Raw genomic sequence first — 12,528 nt, 5'->3', positions numbered from 1 at the left:
TAATATGCATTGCACATATTTGTTTTTAAGGGGATTTTTTTTTGAAGAAAGAAGAGAAAAAAACAAGAGGAAAATCGAACAAGCACTGCGTGAGTTTATTGTCATCGAAGTGGCGGTCGCAGAAAGTTCTAACATGAAGGGATCTAAAAGAGATTGGATTTTTAGAGTCCAGGTAATTTTTGCTGAAATCTTTTTTTCAATACTCTTTTGTAAATATTTCCATAAATTTCAATTTAAAAAAAAACAAAAATGTATATTTTTACCTGCATTTAATTAACTTGCATTAAATATAAAGATATCTAACCTGGAGAAAAATGAAGTGGTCTACGTGGTTGGAAATTTACCTGAGTTAGGTGCCTGGAATCACAATCAGGCTATTCTAATGTCGCAAGAACATAACAGCCGCAGAGAGTCTCCTGTAGTATTAGATAGTAACAGTACCGGGGACTTTTATAGCGAAGAAGATGGAGATAATGCAGCTGATGGTATATTTGAAGAGTAAGTATATATGTGTGTGTGTGTGTGCGTGTGTGTGCGTGCGTGCGTGCGCGTGTGTGTGTGTGTGTGTGTGTGTGTGTGTGTGTGTGTATAGAAATATTGTTTTTTTTCTGAATTATGAAAATTTTACAAAATCTTTTCTTCCTTTTCTCTTCTTCCTTTCTTCCTTTTGAAAGTAATAAAAAGGAAATGTACAGGCATAAGTGTTTATACTTAAATACATAATATGTACTTTACAAATATTTGTAAAACGCTTGTTCTTTTTTTTTCAAGTTATGAAGACGTTAATCATTTTTATTATGCTTACTATATCATGATGATTATAACATTAATATATTCCAGTGATGGACGAATATTTTCGCAGAAGATTGCTCTTCCCATTGACGCAAATATCGAGTTTCGATATTTTATAGCTGTCATTTGCCAATCAAACGGCACTAAAAATTCGGCCAAAACTCTGATTATTCGCAGATGGGAAACCCATATGACACCACGGTTAATTAGGAAAAATGGTATGTATTTATTAATCATATTTTTTATGACTAAAATTATAATATGTTGCGAATGTTATAGAGAATAGTATATAATGTCCTTAAAAACATTTTACAATGTAAACAATGTATACATTAATTGATCATATATTTTACAGCACCAAGCAATTTTGATAATGATACATTGCCAGATCCTGATAAATTTGGCTATCATAATAATTATTCCAAAATCGAACGAGGTTGGCTAACAGATGAAACCGTGATACAATTTAAACTTTTTAACAATCCTATTAAATTGTGGAAGAATCGGCTACAAAATAAAAAAGTTAATATTAAGGTATTTCATTTTATTTGTCATTTAATATTTCTACTAACACAAAAAAAATTAACATTTTAATTTTAAAAGGGAAACTGAATAAGCTGTTTACTTTTAAAATAATAAATTTATTAAATATATAAAATAGAGATATAATAAGATTTTGTACAAAGTATTTTCAAAACAGATAATAATTGGTATTTTATTTTTATTATAGATGACACCTGTAAATCTAGTTAGGCATAATTCTTTAGAACTGCAACAGTTTGGAGGCGACTGTATAGATGATAGTCTTTCTATGGATACACAAGATATTGTTGATCAACCCGCCTTTACCAGTATTACGGAAATTGCTGTAGGTGTTAATTTTTAAATTTCTTACTATATCATGGTCACAAATAAAGTCGAACAATAATTATATGTATTCCCAGGTGATGAATGATGAAGAGGCTAGATTGACCATCCAGGAGCAATTCGGTCGCCCTTACAATGAAGACGAGTTTTTACTCCTCAATGTTGCCGTTCGGTATCCTGAAACAATCGTAAGTTTTCATTTAGATTGTTTCATCACAAGGCATCATACTATATACACTATTATGTGAAAAGCTGGGATTTATTGCTTGCATTGCTTGCGATTTTGATACTGTATACACTTTCGAATGCGATCTCTTTTGTTCTTCAACTATATCAAATTGTAGCGTCAGATTTCATGCGTCCAAAAATATTACATCTGCTTCTTCAATGTGCAATATGATATGTCAATTTTACAATGAAATCAAATCAAATACATTGACGTTCCCCTTCGAAATCTCTCACGCAAAATTACACGCACCAAAATTCTCGGGGGAACTCGTGTGTGAAATGACTCGAGAACAAGAAAGTCGTTGGCACGGCAAAGCAATAAATTTCTGGTTAGTGATGTGATTCACAAAACGAGCTGAGCACACTAAGAATACGCATTGACCATCTGAGTTTTCAGTAGACCACGAGTAGGCTGGCCACGTCTCCTCGCGCGAATTACTTGTTCGAATTACTTGGTAAACGATAATTAAACTTGTCCAGCAGCTATCTCCCTCCTCGGAAATGCCAGCAGCGACGTGATCGCGCGGTGTCCAGTCTCAAGGAACACGAAGACGACCTGTTCAACTTGTACAAAACCAAGACCTCTGATGCAAATGATGATGCTAACATACAATGATGTATCGATGCTAAGCATCGTCTACCACTTTACATCTGTGTCACATGACATCACACAGAGATATGATGGTTTTGATTGTCGTTTACCTTACCAGACCCATCCTTCGGCTGGCCTCCCGTAAATCGTCTCGTGTGTTTTTTATTTCCTCTTGAAACATATATTGATTGACAAATAGTTACGAATTTCAGATAGATCAAGTTTTATTTCGTTTCGTTATATTTATGTCCATTGTTTCTTCGATTTACACGAGTCGCAGCCATTCCGTAACTCCTCAAATGTTGCGATATCAACGCTATCACATCTCATATCCATCTGTGTGCGTCGAAAATGGTGAGATTCCCATCACTCCTATATCCTTTTAGTATACTACTAATATTTTCTAGCTCTGACCGACTTCTTCTGTACGGTACGTCACCGCTGTGCGGCCAATGCCAGAATCTATGCTGTCAGAATCTTCTGAATCCGAATTGCAAACGTTGCTGATTTGCTCTTTCTAATCTCTTTATCTCTATTTCGCTCTATCGAAATTTAACATTGAATAATTTCTGCAGGTGTTGCGGAATACGCGTCACCAGGCAGTGAACGTTTAGCAATTAATCCGATTCATTGTTAGATTACCAGAAATTTGTTGCTCTTGCCTACCAACGATTCAAAATTTCTACGCCGGAAGCTTCAGGCAACTTAGTTTACATATAATAGGATGTATGCTGAAAGAATATTCGCGTATTAATGTAATATTTTATTATCAAACAAATTTGAAAATAATATAAATCTGTCTAGCAAAGAAAGAAACAAAATCTTACTTTGAAAACAGAAAATTAAATTATATTTTTTGCTCTTATTTGCTTATTCTTAATTATAGAACGTGATTAATATTGAAGCAAGCACGAAAAATGGATGAGCTAAAATTGTATTGAAAGAAACATTGATGTGTGTTGTTCAAAGTGTTAGAGTCTTTTCAATGAAGCATTAAGTAGACTGTTTTTCCAGGGGTACTTAGTGGACTACTACGTGTACAGCTCAAGATGTTTCCCGGGAGAACCACCAAATCATATTGGTTTCAGCTACATCTTGCCGTGTGCTTTACAACCTAGCGTTGGACTTCTGACCGTACCAATTACTAGTACTAAACATAGACCCATTGGCAAGTAAAAAAATACTAATAATAACGAATATGTAAGAGTATTTTTATTCCATTATTAAACATTAATATTATTGTGAAGTTTAAGAATAGAATTCTTGAATATATCAAATGTTCGGATTTTAATCATAATATTTATTGATTGCATAAAAATTTATCACAAAGTTATAGCGATTTAAAATCATAATTAACCAATTCATTAAGATCAATTGTAAACAATAATATGTGTATTGTTTCCTCTGTAACAAACTCTTACATTACAGGCCAATTGACAGTGGAATATGTTATCATAAAACCAATACCGGATCATCCATGGGATATGAACATCTCATATGCAAAGCACTGGGAGCAGCGTTGGTCAGGCTTAGATGTAGGACACAGAGGACTTGGCACATCTTTCAAATTCGAAACAAAAAAGTGAGTTGATTTATATCTAAACACTGTTTATCTATCTGTGCAATCAAAATTCTGAATATATTTTTATATTTATAATTTTATATCAAATTGTTTTCTAGTATATGCTATATATTCTAATTTGAGATTAAAATCTTTATAGCTGTGCTAATGTACGCGAGAACACAGTTGCATCTTTGAAGACTGCATCATATCACGGCGCGGACATGGTTGAATTTGATGTTCAATTATCGAAGGACCTTATACCTGTGATTTACCACGACTTTTACGTATCTATCTCGATGAAGCGAAAAAAGCAGATAGAGGCTATGGACATGCTGGAGATACCGGTCAAGGATCTTACTTTAGAGCAGCTTCATCTACTCAAGGTATTAATTAATTACGATAACTTTTGATATTTTTTATATCATGCATTTTCATTTCTTGCATTTTTAAACGTATTTATATACTTATTTTTTATATTTATATTGTAACAATGTATATAAATATTGTTAATAATCAATAGTAATGATCACAATTCATATGTCTAATAATTCATAGTCTTGAACGAACATATGTATGTTTTATTATGTTTTATTGTATCTTTTATAACATTAATTAATTTACAGAACATGATTGTATATTAAATTATGTTTAGAGATTAATATTGTGCTCTTAGAATATATGTTTAATTAAGCCAATGGAAGAACATATTAAAAAATGTATTTATCTTTCAATATTTAGAAGAAAAATAGGTGCAATTCAAGTATTGATTTTAAAAAACTACTGGTGAGAGAGAATATAATTATTATATTTTAAATTGTACATATATTAGACACTAATCATTATTAGCTCTTAAATTCCTAACTAAACAAATTTTTATTAATTACTAATCTTCCGTTAACTTAATTAACAAATCCATTGATTGTTTATGTAACAGTAATTGAATGACGATGGGAATGCTTCGTATCAATATTTTGCTTTTTATGTCAATAAAGGAAAAGTAGATTACTTTCTTATAATAAAAGAAAAGTAGATTACTACGCAAGAGTATGTCGTACGTTCATCAGCTCACACCAACATTCAGAAATGACATGCTCTTTCGTATTTGTCTATTTTTTAATATTCAACAGGATTATTGTTACCCGAAGGATTCGTTGGGTAAGGTGCTCTATTTCGTTGATAAAGCTGAGCAGGGGGTTAACAGATTGGTGAGCTTTTATACCGCTTGCGCCGACTAACTCGTCGTTTAAAACGTATAATTAATACATTCGACTTGCATGCTTTCTTTCAAAAGCTATCAAGCGATCAAATCCATCAATATCTCAAATATTATTGCTATTACGAGAAATTATTCTTTCTCAATACGCAATGTTGTGCTATTCATAAAAGCTAAAATTGAATGTTTATCCAGTTCTTTGAATAAAAAAATTTGTCAATATATTTAAATGGGTTTTAGTTGATATCTATTTACGAGATTTATGTGTCTCTCGATACTTTAACAGAAATCTCTGGTAAACAAATCAAAACTGAGCGCTATTAATTTAATATTTTCTTCATCGTCGCAAATTGTTTCCAAAAACAAAGTTATTTGATGAACATTCATTCTGATAGCTTATAGCAAGTCAAGTTAGTTCAATATAAAATCATTACGCAAATGCAAAATAATGCAGCCAAAGTAATATTCATGAATTTGCTTGAATGTTTCTAGACATTCTGTATCCTTAATAAAATTGTCAATCACTACGATAAATGCTCACACATTGAAGTAAACCTCTTTCAAAGTGCGAGAATAGAATTTCACGACTGAGTTTGGATGAGAAAATATCATATTTTAATTATTTCAAAAATTATAACAAAACAAAAAATATTGTTTCTTATACCTATTTTCCGGCAGCTCAGTTCCTCAAAATGTTTCCAGCACATCTTGTATAATTTCGTCGATCATAGCATGCAACTAACATGTCACGAACGGCACGAAATGACAAGATGTATTTGCATAAAACTAATGTAATTGTTTTGTCTTGCTTTGAACATTTATCACCTCGACGATGATATGATTTACACTTGATCGACTCTTATGATTAAACGAATATCATATATGTACATATATTTCACTAGCAAGATTTTTCTTTCAGGTTTATCATGTAGCCGAAGGCCGTGATAAGAATCCAAGATTCTTTGACGAGGATTTGGAAGATCATCAACCGTTTCCTACATTGCAAACTGTTCTGCAAGAATTGGAGCAACACGTTGGATGCAATATTGAAATTAAATGGACTATGCAATTGAAAGTAAGAATAAGAGAATTCTAATAATATTATATACTGTTCTTTTTAATAACAGTTAATAATGAGTTAATTTGATTTTTTGTCATCAGGATGGCACATTTGAACTCAATCATCCCTTTGATCTCAACATGTATCTAGATATTATTCTGAAAGTGGTGTTAGAATACGGGGGTGATCGAAAAATCGTATTTTCTTCGTTCAATCCGGATATTTGTGCAATGATTCGTCTCAAACAAAATAAATATCCAGTGGTATTTTTAACACAAGGCATTACATCGAAGTATCCTACTTACCACGATCCAAGATGTCAAACCGTACCAATGGCCATGAGACACGCATTAACCGCGGATATCTTAGGAATTAACGTCCATACCGAAGATATTCTTCGAGATCCGTCTCAAGTTAAGTTAGTCAAGGACACGGGATTAATTATCTTCTGCTGGGGAGACGATAATAATGATAAGGATACTATCCAGTATTTGAAGAAACTCGGCTTGCATGCGGTCATATATGATAAGTAAGTAATATGCGAATACAAGTCCAGTTCAAAAGTCAATAATTTAATCAGATTGGAGATACTGAGATAATAATTATCTCTCTTGATAAATCTTTGTGTACATATATTTTATGTTTTGAATGTTTTTTTTTTCAGAATCGATGAATATAATGCAAAAGAAGTGAAAGAGAGTATATTCTTAGTGGACGCTAGAGAAAGTCAGAAAGAGTTAATAGCCTTGGCACACTGCAGCCAAACACCACAAACACAAATTTCTTCTCCCCTTAACGTGGATAAGGTAATTATCTTTTAACAAATATTATTAAAAATGTAATTATGTAATATATACATAAAAAGTCTAAAATATATAGTATATTCCTGCAAACCCTCTCTTATTAAATTAATAATTTAAAGATTAAACAATTTTTAACAAATATATATTTTTTTAATGTTTTATTTTATGTATAAAAATTTAATAAACCTAAAAATAGTATTTCTGAGAAATTATATTTTGTTCGAAAAACGCACAATTCTTTTTTATCGTTATTAATATATGTATAATTGAACGTGAATATTGAAATTCAAATAGAATCTACCCAGAAATATAAAATCTGAATTCGAATAATATTGATGTTTTAGGATTATTACTTGAATCGACCATCAACGACGACTACATCCTTGAAGAACAATGTTGCTGGCGATAGCATATATTCCGTACCAAACATGAAGTTGCCGACCAACTGTGAGGAGAGCATAGAAATTAACGAAATAACCAAGGATTTCAGTGTCTGCGCGAATACTTTCGGTCATTCGATAAAAACAAACGGCATCTCTGGCGTGATGTGCGGACAACCGGCTCCTCTATCTGAGTTTTATGGAGAAGACGAGGCGGCGAAGGATTGTCTTTGATGCTTTTCTTTTAAAAAACCCTTCTTCTCATGGTTTTAATAGAGAAGCATTAGTAAAAGAGATCCTATGCCATACGACAGGGAGATAACTTTTTTTTAATTTACACAATACACTATAATTGATAGGCTGAAATATTACCGAGGATTCGTCTGTACTTCTGAGATCTGTAATACTCTTATATGAATCGTTATTACATGTAAATAACCCGGAATCAAAACAATCAATGTTATTCTGAGATTTGCCAAAAAAACTCATCTACATTTAACATTTAGATTAAATATGACTATATATAATATATATAACCTATTATTTGATTGTGTTCTACACTAAAAAAAACGCTCAGATTAGTCATGTCTGGCTAATTATTATTATAAATAGTAAAACATGCAGAAATAGATTTTGATAAATCCTACACCACTTGCAGATTGCAGAATAACATTGATTATATTGCTTTAAAATATCGATATAATGTAATGTGCGAAGAAAAATTATCCAACTTACTCTTCTCACATTTTTCGAATTTGTTCATTGTACAGCGTGTGTCGGAAAAAGTATGTAGCCGGATATTCAAGAAATTTGGAATTGATCATCCCTTAAGAATGATTTGGAGATCTTGAATATATTATTCTATTAATAGATAATTATGATCCGATATATTTGCACTTTTTCGAACTTTATTCGTCTATATTTGTCATTTTTAGTCTAAATGTAAAATCTAAGAATTCAAAAATAAGCTTAGAAAAATCTAGATATCCAAAGATTAAACAATTTTAGTTTCTATATATCCATTCGAAAACAAATACAAATATTCGCTCATATATATGCAAAACAATATTAAAGCAATATTAAATTTTACTAATCCATAATAACAATTCAAAAACGGGCAACATTGTTAGATGGATGAAATTACGGGCAACATTGTTAAATAAATAAAATTACAAATTAAATTTATTAATTTACATTCAAGTGAGCATCTCTACTACTCAGGACGTTTCGGATTTTACTTAACTCTTTTCAGCCATGATGCTTACTTGAATATAAATTAATAAATTTTATTTGTAATTTTATTTATCTAACAATGTGTGTTTGTTTTTAAATTATTGACCTTAAATGGATTAGTAAAATCGCTTTAATATTGCTTTATATCCTAATATTGAAATCTCTAAGTATTCAAGAATTTAGGCATACAAAGATGGATCTAAGAATCCATAAATCCAATTCGTTTATCGTTTTGATTCAATGATTCGAATGTCTAAAATACGTAGAAAAATAGAAATCTAAAAATATAGTTTCTTAGATAGTTCGTTATTTAATTGCTAGATTATGTATTACATGTAAAAGAAATTGAAAACATTGTTCAATCCATTAGCTACCGGCATACAACTGTTTCCACGCATTCTACGTAATTTCTAACGAGAATCTTCTCAGTGAGCTAATGAATCCTGCGCAGGATATAGAAAACGATTTTAACTCCCGCGAATTCGCCTGCAGTAAGCCGGTGCGGGAGTTATGTTTTTAGTACAAATCTCTTCAGGTATATATTTTTATTTATAATTGAGAAAAAATGATTCTCTTCTCTCCCGTATCTCTTCCGCTATTGATTCAGACGGTTATAATATACGCGAAAAAAAAAGGAAAAATACAGGAAAAAAAGAGCGAGTTGCTCGTAATCGGAGAGTAAATGCCATTAGTTAATACAATTTTTTATGAGCTGTCGAACGAAAAATCACGCCGAATGCAACAGCGAGTGATCGCGCCGCACCTCGAATTGCCTTTTCGACAGCTATAACTCAAATTTTAATGTGATGTAAAGTAAACTATTTTTCATAGTCATCTAGGAAATATTTCATATTCATTTATTTATGTCATCATTCGACGCGTGACAATTTGCATGATTATTCAACCGGCGCGAGCGTATGATCAAGCTAAATAAAGAAAAATCATAAAAGGAGTACATACACATCTTGTTTTTTTTTTATTTTTCACACTTTCAATGAAATCAGTGCACAGTTTTGTTCATTCTAAGTAATCTTATAATAACGCTGCGAATAATTTGCAGTCTCTTCATGATGTATGCCCAACAGACGGACACGGTGTTCAGAGACCGACTGGTTCGCCCGAGAAATTTGCTGTATTTTGAAAACTTGAAATACTTTTTCGATGAGAAAAGTTCTGGAGTGTACAGTCGATCTCTCGTCATTCTTAGCGCACCAAGTGCGTTCAGAAGACATCGAACACGAGAAATATCATTCGCTTTCTAGCAAATAGTCTCCCGAATGTGCTATATGTTTCTTCGAGAGAAAAAAATAATGTTAACCCTTCAATCGATAGCTTTGTCCTTTTGATAAATTCATAACTTAGTGACATGAAGTCGCACCGTCCGCTTCGATTTTTGATATCATTAATAACTCATTTTTTTTTCATTGAAGACAGACGAAAAACCGTCTCAAATAAATAGGGAATCAACGCTTTGCGCTCGGAATGCTCTCGTCAATAACGGAATGTGATTTTATTTGAGAGACGTTTATATCTATCAATGCTGACTAAAAGATTTTTCATTTTGATTTCCAAATTGATTTATTGACGAATAAAACTGCAATTATTAGATAGCGAAATTGGGAATTGTCGCTTATGCGATGCAACTAAAAGAAATAAATTAACTGAGGGACCTAATTAAGGCAAATACAAGCGGCAGCTTTGCGTCAATTGATCTCGCGAATTGTGGAGTACGCGTTCTTGAGGTATATATCGTATATACTAGGAATATATTAACTATTGCTATTATTATTATTATTATTAGAAGTATAATATTGTATTAGCGTTATCTCATAGTGCATAGTTATTATTTTACAATAATTTAACAATATCTATTATACACTATGATAACGTAATGTTATATCATTATAATATAATATTGAGAAATACAGATCAAAACCGGATTGACGCTCCGCAGCGCAAAGAGTTGAACTATCGATTGAAGGGTTGAAGAGAACGTGCAGTGACACGCCAAGCATCTTTGTAAAATTTTTCACGGAAAGGATAACGTGCGTATCACATTATGATAGCAAAACAAGCTGTAATAGACTAATAGAGCGATTGTATCAATCGTCGAGACTCTGGCAATGTACAGTACATTTGTTGAAAGAATGCTAAGGAAATACTACATACCTATCTCTACATACGTTACTATGAGATCACGACCAGGGACTCGGACCGAAATTACATTATGGATACATTAAAATTTCGGCTGGTTACGATTATGGTCCGAGGATATCTAACTTTCGGTGTCAGTTTCAGTTTTTTTAGTGATAACGTTTGGATTTCGGTCCTTTTCGATTTCAATAATTATATGCCCATAATGACCATTATGGGCATATAATCACCGAAATCGAAAAGGACCGAAATCCAAATGAACCCGGTAATCTTTACGGTAAAAGAATTGAAACTAAAAGTTGGATTTAGCCTCGGACCGAAATTTTTCAGTCCGAATCCTTGATCACGCCGTTGCACTATACAGAGGTGATATTATTTGTTCTTTTTCTTTTTCTTTTTTTTCAGTCGTCCTTCCGAGGAGGCTGAATGTTCTTTTAAATTTTTTGTTCAACACAACTAGCGACTATAAATCGTGGATGTCCTCTGGGCACGCTGCAAAATAAGGCAATTAGAATGCTAACAAATTGGATAGCCGACAATGCGGAACGCTGATTAAATCGGAAAAACACCGCAGATTTTCTTATCGACGATAATTATTTTTTATAGAAACGACGAGTACTGTATTAATAATTAGCGTTAATAAGTGTATATTACAAAGAATGACTTGAGGAGGAACTTTGAGCTTAAATAAAAGTGTCGAGTGCAACATATATTTCCGAGAAAATCGTGATGTCAAGTATAGTATATGTTTCCGTATAAATCCGCGATTTTACTTACGTTAGAAGTTTATAATTGTGTCAGTAATTATGAAAGTGGCGTAAATAAAAAATCGAAACATGAATTTATCCCATATTTTATATAATTACAATTTTATGTAATTACATTATAAAATGGTGAATATGAGATAAATTCATTATCTCGATTTTTTATTCAGACCGTTTTCATAATTACCGGCTTTCATATTTACAATTAAGATGACAGGATCAGCTTTAGAGAAAATTTATGCGCGCATTTATGAGATCTTGCGCTAGTTCTAACATCTTTAGAAACTTGCTGTTTCAGCTTAGCTTTTTTCTGATTTATTGAATTTCTTATGATAAGAAATGTGTAAACTTTATTCTGAAAAATTATGGAATGCGAGAAGAATCTAAAGCTGACACCAAGTTAAATTAAAATACTAAAAAAACTTTTCTTCATTTTCCATCTATTGTATATTATTAACATATCAATATGTATATGTACATTAGAAATGAACGATTCGTTTCTTGTTATTTAAATTCTGAGCAACTCCGTGCGTCAGTTAGCGAACTTTAGAAGTTTTGCGAACTCAATGTGTTTTGGTCTCCAAATTCGTTTTTAATTAATATAAACCAAATCGGTTTTAATTAATATAAACTCCAAGCATAGTTAAGATTTCTAACGATTGTCTTCTACTTCGTTTATGTTATATGACACAACGATCGAGAAGAATTGAAGTAATTTATTCTTGCCGAGATAATAAACATTTGTATTGTCACAGAACGTCTTTGTCAATAATTATGAATAATACTAATTTCCTCCCTGTACATTTTTAGATGTAGTAAGAACTTTTTGTGGAGGACATTCTGTGATTTTGAGATATTCAGGTGTGTATGTGTATTTT

The 12,528-nt window shown here is 31.9% G+C and overlaps 2 protein-coding genes across 8 annotated transcripts in view; both read left to right on the top strand.

Annotated features, from left to right (window-relative positions):
* The window catches only part of Phlpp (PH domain leucine-rich repeat protein phosphatase), a 95,060-nt gene extending 94,994 nt beyond the window's left edge, over positions 1 to 66 (top strand). For all 5 annotated transcript variants that reach the window (XM_011065242.2, XM_087403988.1, XM_087403989.1 and 2 more), the window contains one exon: positions 31 to 66. The gene's annotated coding sequence lies outside the window, so the exon portion shown is untranslated. The remainder of the gene's footprint in view (positions 1 to 30) is intronic.
* Positions 1 to 12,407, top strand: part of LOC105149901 (glycerophosphocholine phosphodiesterase GPCPD1) — a 23,314-nt gene extending 10,907 nt beyond the window's left edge. For 2 of the 3 annotated variants that reach the window (XM_011062631.2, XM_087404006.1), the window contains exons 2-15: positions 31 to 172; positions 296 to 498; positions 841 to 1,010; positions 1,148 to 1,326; positions 1,523 to 1,660; positions 1,737 to 1,847; positions 3,494 to 3,647; positions 3,908 to 4,061; positions 4,201 to 4,426; positions 5,171 to 5,248; positions 6,176 to 6,331; positions 6,418 to 6,845; positions 6,981 to 7,122; positions 7,464 to 12,407. In XM_011062631.2, coding sequence (XP_011060933.1) covers positions 134 to 172; positions 296 to 498; positions 841 to 1,010; positions 1,148 to 1,326; positions 1,523 to 1,660; positions 1,737 to 1,847; positions 3,494 to 3,647; positions 3,908 to 4,061; positions 4,201 to 4,426; positions 5,171 to 5,248; positions 6,176 to 6,331; positions 6,418 to 6,845; positions 6,981 to 7,122; positions 7,464 to 7,733 — 2,448 coding nt within the window. In that variant the 5' untranslated portion in view covers positions 31 to 133 and the 3' untranslated portion in view covers positions 7,734 to 12,407. The remainder of the gene's footprint in view (positions 1 to 30; positions 173 to 295; positions 499 to 840; positions 1,011 to 1,147; positions 1,327 to 1,522; positions 1,661 to 1,736; positions 1,848 to 3,493; positions 3,648 to 3,907; positions 4,062 to 4,200; positions 4,427 to 5,170; positions 5,249 to 6,175; positions 6,332 to 6,417; positions 6,846 to 6,980; positions 7,123 to 7,463) is intronic. The other variant, XM_087404007.1, reaches the window with a different exon arrangement.
* Positions 12,408 to 12,528: the final 121 nt, after the last annotated feature.

The sequence above is a fragment of the Acromyrmex echinatior genome, chromosome 3 (genome assembly GCF_024713525.1).
Source record: "Acromyrmex echinatior isolate Ae372 chromosome 3, ASM2471352v2, whole genome shotgun sequence".
Classification (NCBI taxonomy): Eukaryota; Metazoa; Arthropoda; class Insecta; order Hymenoptera; family Formicidae; genus Acromyrmex; species Acromyrmex echinatior.
The sequence above is the reverse complement of the archived record's forward strand: the minus strand, read 5'-3'. Positions and strand labels throughout refer to the sequence as shown.